Source organism: Falco naumanni, chromosome 5 (assembly GCF_017639655.2).
Source record: "Falco naumanni isolate bFalNau1 chromosome 5, bFalNau1.pat, whole genome shotgun sequence".
NCBI lineage: Eukaryota > Metazoa > Chordata > Aves > Falconiformes > Falconidae > Falco > Falco naumanni.
Window position 1 is genome coordinate 19,746,573 of NC_054058.1, and position 19,600 is coordinate 19,766,172.

The 19,600-nt window shown below is 39.0% G+C and overlaps 1 protein-coding gene across 1 annotated transcript in view; it reads right to left on the reverse strand.

Moving 5' to 3' along the window:
- Nucleotides 1-3,251: 3,251 nt before the first annotated feature.
- The window catches only part of PDE3A (phosphodiesterase 3A), a 256,342-nt gene continuing 239,993 nt past the window's right edge, over nucleotides 3,252-19,600 (reverse strand). Inside the window, exons 15-16 of the mRNA XM_040595656.1 lie at nucleotides 16,681-16,921; nucleotides 3,252-13,228 (exon numbers count right to left, since the gene is read on the reverse strand). Coding sequence (XP_040451590.1) covers nucleotides 12,981-13,228; nucleotides 16,681-16,921 — 489 coding nt within the window. The 3' untranslated portion in view covers nucleotides 3,252-12,980. The remainder of the gene's footprint in view (nucleotides 13,229-16,680; nucleotides 16,922-19,600) is intronic.

A 19,600-nucleotide genomic window follows, 5' to 3' on the forward strand; every position in this document is an offset into this window, starting at 1 on the left:
TTTACAGGTAACTAGAAAAGCAATCAAGCAATCCAGTTTCACCACCTATACAATTTTAATTGCTTTAGCTATGCTACTCTGTCGCTGTGGATTCATTATTTCTTGACATTAATTTTTTCTCTTCTTGCATGCCCATTCCACATCAAAGATCAAGAGAGAAATAATACACACCAGTTGTCAGAAGCACTCGGAGATTGCTGCGGCAATTTCAGGCTTCAGGATAGTACTCCTTGGCCCAACTAAGGACTTCCAGGTCTAGCTGCAAAGAACAGGCTTCTTACCAAAGAACAGCAAAAGCAACAGAAAACTGTTTTAATTATTTTTTGGACCTGGCTAACTTGTTATTGAGATATCCACAGGTCCTTCTGAGAAGTCCCATTACCCTGCTTATCAAATTATTCCTGCCATTCAGATTTTCAGGCCCTTTCATGAGACATCAGGAAGAAGAATTTTCAAAAATAGCAGTTTAGTAAATGCATTTACTACACCCTAACCATAGAACAGTTCTACATTTTCTGTGTCTGTTCTCCATGCTGGGAGGCTAAGGTAATGTACAGGAGCATGTTCAGTGGCTGTAGATTACCTTGAAAGCACTTGCAGAAGGTAATTGTTCAGGTAAAAGAGGTTTTCCATCCTGAATGATTAGTAAAAAAGCCCCAAATTATTGACCCAGACAAGTTTTGACTAGAATTTTCATGAGAAAAGAAGTAACATGTATATTTATATTGTACCACACTTTGCTAAGATCCCAGCCAGCCCTATGAAACCCACTTCTGAGGGTCTATAACAAGAAAGATTAATGAAAGATCCAGTGACATGACACATCTTTTCAGGGCAGGAAGCATTTGTAGCCACCGGAGCCTTGGGGAGAATTTTAACTTAGAAAAATGTAATAAGAGAAACTGGATTTTGTCCAGCCACTAGGGATTAATACCATTAATCTTAATAAAATCCCATAGCACTTTCTGTAATGCAGATAAGTTCTTTGAAGTAGGTTTAAACCCAAAGACCTTGGCTAGAAATGTGTAAAGAGAAGGTGTGAAGAATTTAACAGAAGAGTTTATTACACAGAAGGTGTTGAATTTGTAGAATATCATGCCTTTGGCAAGCACAGTAATAAACAACTGCCATATGCAAAGGATTGTGAAGTAATTTACCAGCACCAATAACAAAAGTCACTGTAAATGAAGCCATCATGCAGATCAAACAGGAACCTCTGCTTTGTATTTCCCAGCTGCAGACAAGCAGATGTTGAAGCAACCTTTTATCTGTATCAGACTTCCAAACCATTACAACTGCATCTATCCCAGATTATTTAGTGATTATAACTAGCAGTCTGGATTGGGTGTGACACAAGCCATCAAAAGCTTAGGTAGAACTTTATACTTGCACGTTTTCTCCAATGGGTCACAAATTAATGTGATGTTAGTATCACCCCTTGGCTGTGAAGCTGCGCAACAAAGTACCTGGCTTTGACAGTCTCCACCTCCACATGCCAGGTTTTTGGGATGTGGTTAAAAACCTCCCTCAGACTCTGTGGGATGCCTGCGTCAAGAGTTACAGGCCCCAGCAGTCAGGGCAGCACTTGGCAGTTCCACATCCGACTGTCAAATCAATTTGCGGTTCTACATCTACATGAATCACTGACGATATCCAGGGAGTCCATGGTGGCTTGAGGGATAACGTCGATTTCCATAGGATTTTAGTGAGATAATTGAAGAAACATTAAAGAAAGCATTGTTAAACATAATGCCAAGAGTTCTCCGAGATTTCTGTTTTTAGTGAAACATTTAAAGTGGTTTTAGGCAAGTGGATTTGCCTGGGCAATTGAGAGTAATTTGAACACCTGGAAAATGCAACATTTAATTGAGCTGCTACTTACTGCGTCATGGCCTCCTTTATGTTTTACCAGAACCCCAGGAGAGGCATGCTCATGTGTGGTCTCATTAGCAGATTGACTGCTGCTGTTCCGTGTTTTACTGCTCATCTCTTCCCATGGGAACCTCTTGGTGTTTGAAGAGCTCCACAGAGAGTTCGGCGATTTTCAAAGACAAGTGCATTCTTTACCTTTGTAGCCCCTTTTTGTGATGAGGAGTATTGAAGGAAAAGAGGTTTTCTTCACTACTCCAGTTGTATGCTTTTCAGTGGGTAGCTGTGAATCTTTGGATCAAATAATTCCACGCTATGGAATTAGTAAGTGGGACAGACCAGCTGCTGGCTTATAAGTATAACCGTACTTTGGTTTCATACTGGCAATGATCCCAAGCAATATCTTCTTAATCACTGCCTGCTGCAAATTTCCTTACATTTTTGCTATTCAGAATTTACGTCAGAGGATGAATAAACTAGTGGGACTTCAAAACTGGCAGCCAGATATGCAACTGATGCTTTTCCATATTTTGAAATCTGTTAATTTTTAAGTTATAGGAAAAGAGGCTTTGAATACACAGCTGATCCAGATAATTTGTTTGCAGCCATTTCAAGTGAGTTGGCTAAAGAGCTCTCCAGATCTTTCATGAAAGTAGGTAATAAAAGTTAAAAAATGGGGAAAATTTTTGACAGCTGTAAGGTACTTTTTAAAAAATCCTAAAGAGTGAGCAAAGAAAGTAGCTAGATGTCAACCCGGGCCCACATGACAGAGTGGCAAAATCTTTCACTGAAGAATGACGGTATACTTACCAATCAAATTGCATGAAAATTGATTTCACGTGCTGATGTCCCACTTTAATGGATTACTTCTGTGATTAATAAGGAAAACACTGTTAAGCTAATACATTTCATTTTCTCTGGAAGCATTAGTCACTCTGGATTACTACGGTTGAATAGTGCCACGTAATATAGACCACATTCAATCAGTATGGTCCATATTAATTGGATTGGAAAGTATACAGATGATGGATGTTGAAACACTCATCATCATTAAAGAAGGATGTTTATAATGAGGCCTTCCACAGATTGTCTGAGTCACACAGCATTTAACATGGAGTTTACTAGTGATCTAAAATAAAGTGCAGAATTCTGCTGGTAAATGCTGCAGGTAATCGGATACCAATAAACGTGAGCACGGGTCATTCACACATACCAACTGGGGCTGGCAGATAAAATGGTAATTCAATATATACCAGCTTTACTGGATTTGAATCATAGTTTGAAGAGCCTACAGGTCATTTGCAGTCTGGTGCTTAAATTGAAAGCTGGGCACTGAAAGCAAATTTGTTCAATAAAGGAAAAAAGAAACACTGCCAACAGGATACCACAGAATTATATTTATGTTGTACATTTGTCTTCACATTGCAACATCCACATTGTTCATTTTGTGACAAGTATTTCTAATAATTTTGAATACATATTTACTGTATAATACATTTTACCAAGAGGCACTTCCAGTAATTCTGGCAAAAAGGAGCTTCATTATAGTGTCTAACTTACAAAACAGTAAAAATAAATAATGTTTATCTAAAAGATTTTTTTTCCTGTACAGAATCTATTTTGTACAAAACATTTATCAGCCATTAACTAAATCACTTAACAAATACTTGTGAAGAGAATATATTAAGTATTGCTACATGTATCGAGTGCAAGATACTAGTGAATGGAAAAGAATTACTCTGTTTATGAAAATCACCTAAAAATACAAGGCCTTGTTCCTGAAGTGTTTAGAAAGGAGAAGCTTGATTACAACAATATTGACAATATATAAATATAAATTAACATATGTAGTACTTAGTGAAAAGAACACTGTGTTAAAAACTGGTGTGTACAAATCCTAAACAAGATGGCACTTTTCTGCGTTGCCACTTTGGCTGGCAGTTGTTTTTTAAAATATTGCTTCAAAGAATTATAAAGGTACACAAAACCCTTTTCAAATAGAGCCATATAAAATTACATTCCCCCACCCTTTCTCTCAGCTTCTGAAGTGAAAAAAATAAAGGAGGGATTAAATTTGAAGTACACAGATGATTTGAGGAAACATGCTACTACAGCTGAGTCTAAATGAGCATCTTAAAATAATTCTGTCTGAGGCACACTTCCCTGAGGTCCCAGGCCAGGAGTGAAACCTCACAGGATAGGATGCAAAGCGACCAAATTCCTCAGTGCTTGCTGAAGTAAAAAAACTTTGACTGGCATTTTGTGAATTTGAACATACAAAATCTGTATGATTTGGCCCCAAAATCTGGTGGGGGAGTCAAGTGCTTCAATTATATTGATGCATCCAAAATTTTCATTCAGAAAGGGTTTTGATCTTGCTTGATACATTTCCCAGTTACTTTCACCAAAATGGGATTTATTTTTTTTTTAAATTATATCTTGTATGCATAATACATACTTGCGTATTGTTACCCAGATGGCCAAAACGTACTGGAAAACAATTATTTTTGGAAGGTACTAGTTCCACAACTGGAGGCAAAGGTTACAAAATGTGTTTCTGTTGGAAAATGTCCCAGATGTTTTTCTATCAAAAGCACTAAAAAGAAAAAAAAACTGCCACCCATCAGTGAAAATATTAATTTGTTAAACAAACAGAAGCTACAGTATGAATCACATCTTTTTGAAAAGTGAACTTAAATTACTTTCCATCATGCAAACTTCTTATATCGATTACTCAAGAAAAGATGACTTTAGAAAATTAATGACCAAAAGTATACTGACATGGTTGAAATATTAAAAATATCATCAACACCACATAGCAGTTATTAACACTGTCTTTGATCTTTTAGGATACCATCCGCAGTAGTGTATTAAGGTTTACAAATATCTAAAAATGAAAATTTTGCATTCAAATACAGAATTTCATCATGTGTCAGAATCAGACAGGAATTTTGAAAAGGAAAGATAGCTTTAACAGACAACGGCCTTTCTACCTACAGTAGTATGTACACATGGCAGACCCCTACCTTTTTCTCTCTGATCAGATTACAGACCTTGTTTCCCTTCTTTTTATGAAAGCGTGGGTGCAAAACGACCAGGGTCATGAGAGAAGAAAAAACACCTCATCAACAACCCCCCCAAAACTCTTATCTCCTTTAAATAAATATTTAAAAGCAAAGAGCAATTGCTAACTCACATTAATTATTTGTTACTGTTCACTGTGGTAAAGGAAGACGGCATTGAAAACCAGAGCATCGAAGCCGCTGCCTTGGGGCTATCGCTGTGAGCAAACCATGGCGAGGTGGGTATGGAGTTGGACTGCATTACTCTAAGGTATTTCTCCAGCTACTTTGGCAACACCCCTCCGAAATTTGGCACTTACTCTTTACCTCCCACCTGTTCCTCCCCCCATGCCGTGCCACTGGGACTCCATGCCATTTGCAGGCCAATGGTGCAAGCCCAGCTCCCTCTGTGAGCTGGAGGAAAAGCAAGCTAACACATGCCTGCCTTGCCAGGGCCACAGCACACGCTGTTTTGCTTATTTGATCTGACTTCTATGTTTTTTTAATCAGGACAAGAGAATTCAGTCATAAAAGGATACACGGTCCGCAGCTGTGGCAAAATCCTTTACACCTGCTCTTATGCTTTCATAGGGACAGAAAACAGAAATATTTGGGTTTCTCCATCTAATTCACTGCTGGGATACACCACATTCCACCTGCAGATTTCAGTGGTGCTCCTTGTTGCACGCAGTTCCTATATGCCACCCACAGAAGAACAAGTCTCATCTGTTGTTTCATTTCCACACCTCGGACATATGACAAGCATGGCTTTGTAAGTAAGAAACAACTAGCATGGACTAGACAACTAAAAAGCTCAACTGAAATACTTTTTTTTTTTTTTTTTTTACCTCCTCTAGCACCGTGCAAACTTTTCTTTAATGAGGGAGAATAAAACACTTCAGTCAAAAAATCTTCCTGGTTTCTTATATCCTTCAGCACAACGGACCACAGCCAAGGACACTTGGTTTTACCTGAACTCATCGCCTTCCAGAAAAAATAGTCTTACATGTACAAGCACTTGGGGAAATCTTTGCATACACCTCAAGTGACGTCGGCAAGCTTTCAAACTGCACAATGCTTATTGTTGTTTCAGATTTATCAAAAATATATTGTTAACTAGCTCGAGCTTTTTCCCCCTTTTGTCATTGTGAAAATGGACTCTGCAGAAATACACCCACAGACTTCTGCCTGCAGGCTCCCAAGGAGCTTGTATCGTCCTAAGAATTCAGGTGGGTGCTCACACAGGTGACATCTGCATCCTGTGAGGAGGCACGATGTATTTTTCATCAAGAGAACACCTGCCTGCCAGGAAAATCCCATTAATGGCCTCTGAATAAATCATAATTTGGATGTAAATGGAGGATAACTCTTGCAGTGTTCCCTCCAACACTGGGATTCAATAACTACCACAGCAGGAGCTAAAACCCTGCTTTGATTTACCTCCAGAGGAATGTTGTTTTGCTAGATGAAAGTGATGAAATTCAAAGAAAGATTTGTCATACTAAGTTGCTCTCAAAAGTACTGGTGCTATGCTGCTCTAATTCAAAGTTTGAATCCAATAATAGTTTTTTGCTAGCTCTTCCAATGTTGCTTAAGACAGCTGTCACCTAATTTCAATTATTGCCCCAACTATTCAAAAATAGTTGAACATGCAGTTTCTTCAGGAAGCCTAGACACTCTTATTTGTTGATTTACCTAAAAATACTGGGGGGAAAAAAAAATTCCTCCACCCTAGTTAATGGGAACAACTAACTTCCCTTTAACGCTGCCACCATTTTGACTAATGCCGAACATCAAACAGTAATTAAACCCCCAGAAACTCCATGGTTACTTTATTTCGGTGGGATTACATTTGATTTTGAAAGAAAAGGAAAATTAAGTGTGTTGCATAACGTCTGTTTCATACTGGAATACAATTTCCTTTTCTCTTTCCTATGGATTGTCAGTTTGACTTTCTCCCTGTATGTCTACAACCCCATCAACTTGAGGACTAATTACACCAGCGCTGTGCTGCCAGCTGAGGAATACGCAAGTTCTCAGGCCAACATCCAGGCCTAAGACTGGAAAGATCAGGCTTCATGCCTGCCTTCCAGCCGTGGTGCCTGCAACAGACCTGGGAGAGGCACATTCTCTGCTCTGGGCATGTGCCTCAATCTAATCTTCCACCCATGAGAGACTGTGGGATGCTCAAGAAATTCTCATACACATCCTTAAATCAAAACCTTTCTTCCTTAAACACGTAATGCTGGAACATCTTAACTGTAACAGTACTTGCAAAAGTAACAGCAAATATTATACTTTTTTATAAATTACAGATTTTCCAACAGTCAAAAGCCTCTTCAGAGAAAGAAAAGCTACAGACTGTCACTGCTGCCTTCCCAACCTATTGAACACTATGTCTACCAGACGGCTCAGCTCTAGAATGAACCACATCACATCTGCATTGCCTCTCCCACACTTGAATCAGCTGCTGCATCTCCCTTGGGTTATTTGCTGGTCATGAATCTTGTGCCTTCTCTGGATCGCAGCCCCAGGCCTTGGGTTGGCTGGGCTGCCCAGGCTCACGCTGACCGACACATCTCACCATGCCTATGGAGTCAGTGAGAGGGTGGACTCAGACCCACAACAATCTTCATCAACAGCAAAGCCATTCCCAGCACAGGATCACACCACACAGAGCAAGCAGGATGTGCCAGGTAACTAATGAGACTTTGCACTAATACATCATTAACACCTGGGACCAACCATAAAACTTTCGCTACATTATACTTATGGCAAAATTTTCAAAAGTGCCTAATATTTGTTTGAAAACTGTCAAAATTCTCCAAGATCCCAAGTCCCACTAAAAGCTGGTACTGCTCAGGCTGCCAAGTAACCCAAACTGACAGGTACCCCACACCTACTCAGCTCACAGCTCAGCAGCACGGGCACGGCACTGGGTGCAAACACACCCAGACTGGGACACAGGCTGGGCAGTCCTCATGGGCTATACCCCTGACTGATGCTCAGTTTGGCAAGGTCCTTGGCTTCTCCACACTACACTCTACTTTCTGGGGAATTTCTGAAGCAAGACAGAAAGACAGGGCCATGATTTCAGAAAAAAAATGGTATCTAAAAAGCAGACAGAAATTTAGAACTTTCTAATGAAAACAAATGAACTTAATGTCCACTATGGAGAGCACAAAAAGGAAGTTGGGTACAGAATTTCCTTAGATGACAAATGGTACTTTTAGAAGCATCTATCTGAACATTTACAGACTTAACTTCCTTCCAAATTCAGACCATCGGTATCTTAAGAACTTCTAACAGGAGTATGCTAAGGGTAAAAGACCCAAACACATCCACTCAAAAGGTCCTGAGCAATCACGATCTTGGATTAACTTGATAATGATGCAGAGAGACATTCACACATGATGTCAGGGCGAAAACTGTTGAACAACTACCCTTGCATTGCTAACAAATGCATTCTGAAATTACATCTGCCCTGGGAACCATTTGCTGCCAGAATGTGACTGTCACTTGCTACGAGAGCCAGCACTCTGCACAAGGTCCCAGGGGAGGCCACTGGTGACACAACCATTTCTCCAGCTTTCTGTAAAGCTTTCACTCATAGAGGAAGGCAGTTCAAAATGCTGCCAAAAGCATCATAGGATCCCTTTCTCCTAGCAGATTCTTGCAACTCACTCCTCATGCATGTCTTGCCACATTGCATTGAACACCATCTTTCTGCTGGAGGAGGCAGATGATTTTCAGAGATGAGCGTCAACATACTCTGTACATTAGCTCACAACAAATCAAGAAAATGCCAGATTCCCTCAGGAATTAGAGCATAAACAGTAAACTGTGGCTCTTTAAACATGGAGATTATTACTTCTAGACAAAAGCATTTTTGGGGTTCTTGGAAAAAGAAAAAAGGTAATAAAATAGTTTGGGGCTTTCACACTCTCTACTTCCATGTGTCCCTTCTGCAACACAAGGATAATGTGAGAAGTTATATTCTACTGTAAATGGCACGTGACTATCAAGCAAACAGGGAATATGGGGACAGAAGGGTTTATGTGTGATTACTGTACGATGGGCAGAGTGCTTTTCTCACTGTACTGGGAGCTGCAACCCCCCCGTTTAAGGGGACCGCAAACATCTCCCAGACTAGAAGGGAACAAGATCACTCACCAAGTGACATTACATGGAGAAAACTAAATATCCAATCAGAAAAAATAGTCCAATCTTTCTCTTTCTGTTTTTGAAGAACTGGAAACTAAAATATGTGATTTTTTTGTTACTGCAAAACACTGTTTAAATGGGGCTTGCTTTCTCCAGTATCTAACAAGCCTATTTACATAGATATACCAGAAACCCATACCAACATTGCAAACATCCCACCTGAAATCTTGAGCACTTTGCTGATAGAATACAATTATTTTCCTTTTTCTTTTCTTACTTCCCCCCCCCCCCCCCCCCCCCCCCCCCCCCCGCCAAGATATTGCATAGGCTGTGGTTTATTTGGGGGTTGCAGCACCAAAGGACTGCACAAAGTGTAAAACCATCAAGATCTAGCCTCCAAAAGGTTACTGCAATTGCTGGTCAAAGGTTTTGCCTCCTTTGGACTAGAAACTATTAGAAAACCTGCTAAAAATAACGTGCTTCACATTATCTACTAAAAAAACCCAAAGCAAAAATGGTATTCATGTGTTTGATATAAAATATCTCTGTTATTTTTTGTGTTACATTTAAGCCAACCTGGGAAATTTCCTGATCACTGCCTGCCAGAAATGCACTGCAAAGACTGAGAAGTCAGATTCATAAGGAGCTGACACCTGCAGAGACTGGATTCCATTAATAACCGGAATGAAAAAAAAGTCACCTCCTACCAAGTTCATAACTCCCAGCTACTTTAGCTTCTTCAGTGGTATCCCTTCTAGTTTGGATAAAAGCAATGATTATTCTGATTTTAAGCCTGTCAGCAATTCCTTCACTGTAAAAGGCTTGAGTTACTCAAACCGTACTCACAAACTGGCTTGTGTAGCAACATAGTAACAATTTGTGACAGCTGCATTGCCAATATAGAAAGAAATCTTCATAAATTAGAAGCCGACACTGATTTTACCTAATGGCAATCAAAAATGATGAGTAAAAAAATATAACAATTAAATTTTAGCACATTTTTAGGATAGTTTTTCTTAGTTTGACCCTGTGTATGCCTGCTTTGACGAGTATGTAGAATTCCACTCGCAGGATTTTGCCTTATTTTTGAATGCCTCTTTGTAATTTTACTGACTGGGCACCCACCAACACTTTCTGCAATAACTTCTTTTTTTCTTCTTCTAGCAAAGGCAATACAAAAATCAATATAAAACATCCAGTCCCTGTGTTCATGCACTGAAAATAGAGAAGAAAGTGCTGGGAGATGTGACATTTTAAAGCATCTCTGTAAGTTTAATTTTTAAAGGACAGAATGAGGCATAATAAACTCTTCTCATACTATAAGGTATGCATATCACTTGTACAAGAGAACCCCAAATAAAACGATTAATCAAAGTGACAGAAGAGGTGTGAAAACAGTGCAAGCTGGAATTGGTGGAGACTTGCTGAGATCTTGAAGCCATCTTTTTTTTTTGTTTGAACGAATTCTGCTATATCCTTTCCCTTTAAAATCATAGTGCAATTTGCATCTTCAATTTTCTGATTTCACTGAAAAACACTATTAAATATATCTGCTGATAACAGCAGTCAGAGCCATACCCTAGAGTCACTCTTTTGAAAGGCAAACAGTTTCTCTACTGATAAGAATAGCATGGGACGGTAACAAGCAAATACAAACTGTAAGAAACTGAAATCCTGTTTTGAGCAAAAGCTCACTTTAAAAGAAATGCAAAGCAAAAAGAAACCTGAAGTGATAACACATACACTGATTGCCTTTGATAGAGAATATTTTCCAATGTTTTGGAGAGGTATTAATAGGATCATGAATATGGTGAAAGTGTAACAATAGCAAAAAGTGATGAATGCAATGTCATAAATTTAACACAAATTCTGCCTTTCACAACCATTCTTACTCATACAAGCAATCCTCTTCTTGGCAAGGGGCTGCAGGATCAAAATAGAAAAAAGCCTATGTAGTCAAACAATTTTTGAGAAATACTGAACTTTATATACATAATTCTTTTTGTGGGAACAAAACTCTAAATTGTGTGGTACTGCTTGGTGCTGCCAGTCCCAAAGAGCATTAATATTTTAAAGCCTTGATCCTGTAGACCACTGGCTTCCCAGAAGGGTCTATACAAATTACTCAAGACTTTATTTGTTGGGTTTGGAAATGGCTACACTGTATAAAAAGGTTTTTGTATTTATTTTTTAAAAAATTAGCTTTACAAAAAAACCTTTCCCTTTTTTTCTTTTTCTTTTTCTTTTTCTTAAAGATATCATTATCTACAGGAACCCATAAAAATTTTTCCATATTTACATCCAGATAGCTAATCATTGACAAATATAATATTGTGAAATAAAATATTGAAAGTGAATATTCAACCTTTTAAATAGACATTTGGCTCACAGCATAAACAACAGAGTTAACAAATAAACAGAACAACAACAACAACAAAAGATCTGCTTTTCTTACAGGCCTTATCTTTTCCTTTCTCTTAAAAATAAAAAAAAAAAAAAGAAGAAAAAAGAAAAAAAGTATACAGGTGGGATCAAACACACTGCTTCTAAGCAGAATGCCAGGAACAAACTGCTCCTATCCAGCACCTTGCACTGAAAAACCAAGTTCTCTGAAGCTCATATGAGTGGTTGCTGAGACATACGAGTGTCCGACTGATGCAGGACTGGCACCCGTCCCCCACGCTGCTCCTAATGCATCATTTGCCTTTAATTCTGAGGAAGGGCATGGCCCACACTGTCCTCTTCTTTTGCTCTCAAGAGATATAGTTTAGCTTTGTTCTTAGATTATACATTTGGCCACTGATGCATGGAGGCATAAGGTAATGGAGGAAGATGACAGTATGCCTCTAGTTTCTGAGTACGTACACACGTTTGCTCTATACTCTTTCCTGCCCAAACACACACACCACCCCACGCAGCCATTCACGCACTCACAAGTATACAGATGGCCAGGTCCTCTCAAGGGGAACAGACCAGCATGCCACATAGTTCCTCATAAATCCCATTAAGAAATAAATTTCTTGGCATATCCCTTTCACCAGCAGTCTGGGAAGTGCCAAGGAGGAGGAAGAGGAGGAAGAGAATGAGGTGGAGGAGCCCATACAGCCAGATGGGGCCAGGTCAGCATCCCAGGCCACTCCGGCCCCTGCTGAAAGGCTGCTGCCTGCAGCTGGAGTGCAAACTGGGACTTGGAGGGCTATGGGGAATGCAAAGCGCCTCAAAATGGTCTCCGATCCCCTTGTGGGCACAAATTCTCTAAAATTCAGGCCTTCTGTTTGTTGTCGTGTATGGGGACGTGCTACAGCTAGTGTAATAAGAACTCAAACTATGCTATATGACATTACACCCACTCACACTTGAAAACATTCCCTCACACACACATATATGTTGGCAGGATATATCAGCATTCATATAAAGCTTTGGAACTTTATCCCTCAGCATTAAGAGCAAAAGCTACTTAACTGGTACCTTACTGGTAACTGCAAATGTGCTTTAGAAGCAGCATTTCCTTAGATAACTTTCTTCTGTAAATATCACAGTGACCATAATATATCATTAAATGCATTTTGCTGAAGTGCGCAGCCAATAACCCTGGCTATATCTATATATATATATAGATATATATATATATTTATTTATATAATTCCACCCACCCCCCAAACCTCTTTAAAGAAACTCTGTAAAAGCCGGTGTTGCAGTGTGAAAGCTTCCTTGAGCATAGGAGTTTAAACAATGTACCTCACCATAAAAAGGAAAGAGAAACAAATTAAACAGCTGTAGGCGCATTATCCCGTACTTCTACAGTGTTGTGTCTAAATGCTGTGCTGGCTTGAGAAAGAGTCTGTGCACGAGTCAATCTGTCTTAAAATACTGCTGTAAATATTGTCATTGGTTTGGTTCTACAGTTGTGTTCTCCTCTTCATCCCTCTTGGGCTTCCCTTTCTCCTCCTCCTCTTCCCTGATGGCCTGGATTTGTTCTGAAGATTGGTGCAGTGTGGATTGCTCTGCGCCTTGCTTCTCTGTCCCGGCTAACCTCTCTTCATCCTCAATTACTTTCTTCCACATTTTATGGTTCTGAAGCAGGTGCTGAGTTATCTGACAGTAGATTTTCCTTCTCTTGAATTTTTTCTTTCCTGTAAAATACCATGTGACATTAAAGTACTGTTTTCTGTGAGAGAAGAAGGAAAAGGGACTGAAGATGTAAGAAACAGACAGGGTGAACTATGACATATAGGAACTGCACTGCACCAACAGTAAACCCACAAACTTAAACTTAAAATTCAGAAAGCTATGCCTCTTCAGACCTCTGCGTTTCCTGCACAGTTTGAGACCCAGATTTGTCATGTCATAGGTTGCATGCTGTCCCTGACTATGCAGCTCACAGAGACATCTACTGCTTCAGTGATCATGCATAAAACATGTTGCTGAGCTGTTTCTGCTCGTTATTTTAATATCAAGTATTTAAAGACTCTGATCAGCCTACTCCATAACTCACACATTAAATTCTGACACCCGCCCCACAATACATCCTTGCTGATTCCCCTAGCGAAAATTTTCTGATTTTGTTTTCTTCACATTTTACCTCTGATCTGAGCTATAGAAGGATAACGAATGAGCAAGTGTTAGTAACCTAAGGAGGGACCCATTCCTACGTTCCCTTTTAAAAGTCAGAGTTTTACAGCTCCATCATTGCAGTGGAGATGACCTTAAAGCCTTTGCACAACATTGCTTCAGCAACGCAGTCTGACCACTGAAGAAGTAGTCATATAGCCAAATACTATCGGGGAGCTTGCTTGTCTTGGTTTTGAAGGATCACTCCCTGCTGTTAGTCTGTAAAATGTTTTTGCCACTGGCAGTTCTTATGGCTCCTGACACAGCTGCAGTACAAGCATTTTGCTGTCTGAAGGGTTTTGGGTTTTGGTGTTGTTTTTTTTTTCTGTCAGTATAGTCTGTCCAACACAGATTGTTAACTCCTTAACAGTACAAAGCTTAAAAATTTTCCCTGATCATTAACAGTGGCAACGGCAGTTACATAACTAAAATAATATCCCCTCCAAAGACAACTGCAATTTCTTTTTTAAAGATGGTGACGTAGAGGAATTTTTTGTACCAAATAAATTTGTGTGGATTAGTATTTGCAGGTTGCCTAAAGTATGTCTGTGTAAGGATCCAAAACGTTTAGCCCTTGAAGCTTTTGAACTGGAAACAAAGAGCTTTTCACTCAGTACAGACCAAATCCAACTCAATCCTTCATTAGAAAGCCCTTGGATCCCTGTAGGAAACCTTCAGGTTTAGCACTAATAAGAAGCCCCTACCCTGCCAATACTGCAGCAGGACATTCTCTCCTGGGTTTCCCGGGTGACCCCGCATCTTGCTGGCCTCTGCAGACAGCAGCAAGTTCTTGCTGTGGTGTTAAAATTTGCCTGAATCACTAAAGACTGAGCCTGTTTAATTCTTATACTTGCATCAGAACTTTGGGGGAATTGCATGCTCCTGTAGAACAACAAAAATTATTTTAACATTTTGTAACTCTTAAATTTACATCAAATGCCTTAGTGAATTATCAGGACCTAGGTGAAGTGTTTTCTGCTACAATTATATTTCCACCTGCCTAAAAGGCTTTTCCAGAAAAAGATCTTCACCAACATCTACACAACTCTTAGTATCTATGCATCTGACATCTCAACATTTTAGTTTCATTGAGAAAGGTTAGAACATCCAATATACTGTCGATCATAGGTATAAATTTCTAATGACCTGTAAGACCCCTATGTCAACATAAAAGATGCTGTATATTCCTGATTCAGATCCATGTGGTCACAGAGAATTTAGGGAACTGGAAGAAAACAGTTTGTAACATGTTGGTGTGATCGAGAAGATGAGCATCCCACATTGGATAAGAAGGAAGTGGGAAGAATTTTTTTTGATATTTCAATACTTGTGCTACATTAATTTTTAAGGGTTGAATAATAAAAGCACCAGGTTGAATAATAAAGTAGTGTCATGGAGTAGAATGTGAGAAAGAAAACAGAAGAAAACTAAAAAACTGGGCTGTATTTAATGTGATAAGGGTTAATAATGATATGTGCTTTTAACCTGAAAGCAGCATTGTTGGATTTGGCTAGCAGTGATACAGAGGACAAGTGAATAGAGAAATGAGAAGAAAGGAAACTAAGGATTTCAAGGTAAGGTTAGACACTCCAGTGAATAAATGAGAACATTCTTCATCTTTCTTTTTAATACAGCAATATCAGTTTCAGGCTTTGGGGTCTATGTTGGCTACCAATCACATATGCTTTCCCCTGGTAGGCAATTCCATAAATGCCACTCTGCCACAGAAACATGTGGCTCTGCCTGCTGTTACAGAGCTGATAGATCATGAGGTACTAAAATAAACCTTAAAATATGTTTGTGTGTGTGTGAACAACAGCAGTGATTTCTTAAATACAAACTGTATACCCCTGGATCTTATTAGAGATAAAAGGTCAATTCTGCAACATCAGGAGACGCAGATTTTGGTTTCATGTCTTTATGTGACTTACTACAACCACCAAATCTGTCTGCTTCTCAGCTTCCCCAACAGAAAATAGGGCTGATACTCAGTAGGGCATGAAAGTGTGTGGGAAAGATCAGAAAATGTGAGGCTGTTAAGAGAAAAAGCTATGGATCAGTATTTCACTAGCACACTTAAGGCTGATGCTTTCTAGAAGGATTAGATATAGGTGAGTGAGAGAAAGATGACTCAGAGGGAGGAAATAAAAGAACAGTAGTTGGAAGTTCAAAGAGGGAAGGAACATGAAAGAGAGGAAAAGGTAATGCATGTAGGTCTAAACTGGTAAAAGAAACAGGTCTACAGCTGCAGCCTCTTCTCTTAAAAATCACTTCCAACAAGTTTCTGAGATCCCCTTTCAAAGTACAAAGTTTTCCTCTCAGTATGATGAATGTTGGCACTGTTGCTCTTCTGGAGGAGAGGCAGAAGACTATCAGCTTTAGTTACTGATTAGCCAGAAGGACCAATTGACACAGTTCCCAGCACACAACATCAATGCTCAGTGCCAATTTTCTCCTGTCTTCTCTCACATTAGCTTGAAGAGATTTGCATTAAAATACTTTCATTGCTAAAAGCTCTTTTACTGCATCAGCATCTCAGAGCCTCATTCTATTATTCCTGTACAGCATGCTAACTCATGGAAATGATGAGTGTTTTCCTCAACAATCTTCTCCCAACCGTCCTCTCTTCAACCGAAATTGTTGCAGTCTACTACCATCAGTGTTGAAACAGTCTAAACACCCCTCATGCACAGACAGGTGATCCACCACCAGAAACCTCACCCGAAGGTAGAAATGAGTAGCAGATGTGAGCAGCGATGTGTATCAGTCCTGAAACCATGGAGTGTGTCCATTACCAATGTAACTGGCTACACGCTAGCTACACCAAGGACAGCACTGAACTACTGTAACTCTGGAGAGGCCCATGTTGACCCTGACCAGCTCACAGTCTCTATGCTTTTACAATATGGCTTCTTATGTTTTGGTCACAATATGGAACTCACTCTGTTGAAGAAGGTAAGTGTGAACAACTTACTGGATTCAGCATTTTCACAAGTTTCCATTTCTGCCGTTTCTTCCTCATCGTGCTCATCAGTGTCTCCTGATTCATCACTATCTTCTATCCATTTTCCTGGCATCAGCCCTGCTGAGTCATAGGAGTTACATAGTGGTCCCACAATGTGAGTGATGAACGATTCCTGGAGGTGTGCCAGCTGAGGAGCAGAACGATCCATGAAAGGACTGATTGGTAAGCCGAGGCTAGCCTCTTCATCACCCTGGTGATGAAAAATAGTGGTAATTTCTCTAAAGTAAATGCAACAAAACCATGTTGTGAAAAGAAGAAATACACATCAAACCAATTAAAAATTATGAAAGAAAAATAGTTAAACTCTAATGCAACTTCCATTGCATGCCAGCATGACATCACTATAGTGCATCACGTTAAATGGTTAATCGAAGTTACAGCTCTTTTCTTGTAAGAGGACCCAATACCAATAGTGTGAATTTAATAAGGGTGTTAGTTGATAATTGTGCAAAAGGATGCCCGCCACCCCCATCCTGTACTTTACACTGTGAATGTGAAAATCTGAAAATTATAATTTTATTTCTTCATATTATTTTCAAAAAATCCCTTCTGATTTTGTAATTGTTAGCTCACAACAACCTTGTAGTCAGCCACCTGTTTGCGGGGAACAAGACTGAACTTCTACAAGCAAAGACTATTTTACTAAAAGTTTTCTTAATAATTTTGTCGTTACTATGCATAACAAAGAGGTTCTCTTGGCTTTGGGTCACAGGTATTTGTTTCCTGGGACCATCAGAATGATCCCTATGAAAGCAGGTGTTACTCAGAAGCAGTAAACCTTTCCCAAAAAACTTTTTTCTAGCTTTTTTTTTGGAGAGACAGGGCAGAGGGGAGATATAGGAAGCCCTTCCTCACTCCTCTCATGATGTAAAAGAAAGTAGAACTTTCTTGCAAAACCAGGTCTGATATACTCATCTCTATCACAGCAAATCTTCTGATGATATCAATGAATTTTCAGCTGAGTAGACATGTCAAGACTGCATGCCACCTCCCCAAGAAAAAGTCTAGCCCCCCTAATCAAGCCTGATATGCAAATTAATGTTTTCATACAATACAGAAATATATATTTGAGAATATAGAGTAGAATTTGGAGAGACATTTTCAATTTCCATTACATTACAGATTGCCCAAATTTATCTCCTTGTAACCTAAAGATAACATATCTGGTCGACACCCTGCTGGTATCTGAGAAGACCAATGAATGAGAGTTAAATTTTGAAGCATGCACAACAAATGTTTCATTTCCTTGCTTTTTCTTTTTTTTTTTGTTACTTTTATAATAACCCACCCTGAAATGTTACATCCAATCATTAAAAGCAAAAAATTAGTGTTAACAAAATACTGAAACATGCCATCCATTCTTGAAATAGCAAGCGAATTAAGAAGAGGTGGCAGCTTGCTTTTCTTTACAGTAACATATCTGAGATTTCCTGGATGTGAGCTGACAGCAGTGGGAAGAAAGCTGACTGTTGAAATGTTTACAAGTTCTTTTTTCATGTTCTGTTAAAACATGATTTATTACGTGAACCATCTTGTGGTGCATTTTTTTGATTCTTTTTAATATGTCTAACCCGTCCTCAAATAAGCATGCTGAGCATGTGGAGGGGAGAAAAGGAAACATACTGTAACAATATGACACAGGATTTTGAATGTTTCTATGCAACATGCTTTTAATAAGGAGTCTTTATTTATATGGGAGTTAAATTCTTCAAAGGGATTGGTGTTATTAAAGGAAATTCAAGAAAGATATTATTTTCACAATGTAGGCTGAATGCAGATATTTATGCTTTTTGATAAGTTCTAGGAAAATTCAAACTTCCCATAAGATTCTCCTTTTCAGAAATGAGAAAATGAAGACTTTTCCCTCTCAGAAAAAATCCAATGATCAGAAGTATGGTGAAGATGTTTGATACACCTCTCATGGCATATTACATTAAAGAAAACCAGATTTCAACCTAGGTTAAATAAATTTGGAATGTAGCTTATTCTCCTTAATGCCAAAAGCAAGTCCTAGGAAGAAAACATTCTGTTTTCAATCCTGTCAGCATGGCAACTCATGCTATGCAAAAAAACACCCAAAGTGGAAACCCACTGGGATGTATTGATTTCTCAGTACAGTGAATACACACCTTCTACTAAAACAAAAAGAAACCCAAACCCCCCTAATATCTTACTGACTACCTGACCACTTGGAAATTCCAAACCAAGAGTTTAAATAGATTTGCCCACAATCCCCATGCCGAAAGGAATGCCATTAACTAAGATAACATATGTGTTATTCTGAATCAAATTTTGCAGATGATGAATTGCAAACATATTTTTTTAAATTACAGGTTTATAAGAAAGTTAATCTCCTACAGTCCTTTGGAGCAGCTTTCAAGCACATGAAAACATTAGTAGCACACCTTTCTGACTGATGGAAAATAACCCTAGATTCCTACTGTGGAACAGATAACTCCGTATCCTCTCACTTGTGTTCCTCTCAAGCTTGATTCAGAGCTAACCATCCAACACTTTGACAATATTAATGTGCTGGAGCACTTACTGCCCTCTGACATTAGTTCTGTTAGATCAAAAGAAAGAACTGATTAACAGGTTTTGTCTGAATGCAGTAGTCACCCACATAAACTATGATCATCACCAGAATTATGTGAAGTACAATTTGTCAGGAGAGTTGTAAGTAAAACAGACTAATATGAAGAAAAGCATTTCCTGGAAGAAAAATTGGGAGATGAAGGTTGACCATTGTTGTTATAGAACTCACTCTCTTTAACAAAAAATGAGAAGAAAAATAGAACCAACTACACAGGTAACATATGTAAGGGTCATCGTTCTTTTTTACTCTCATGAGATCTGAAATAAATGAAGT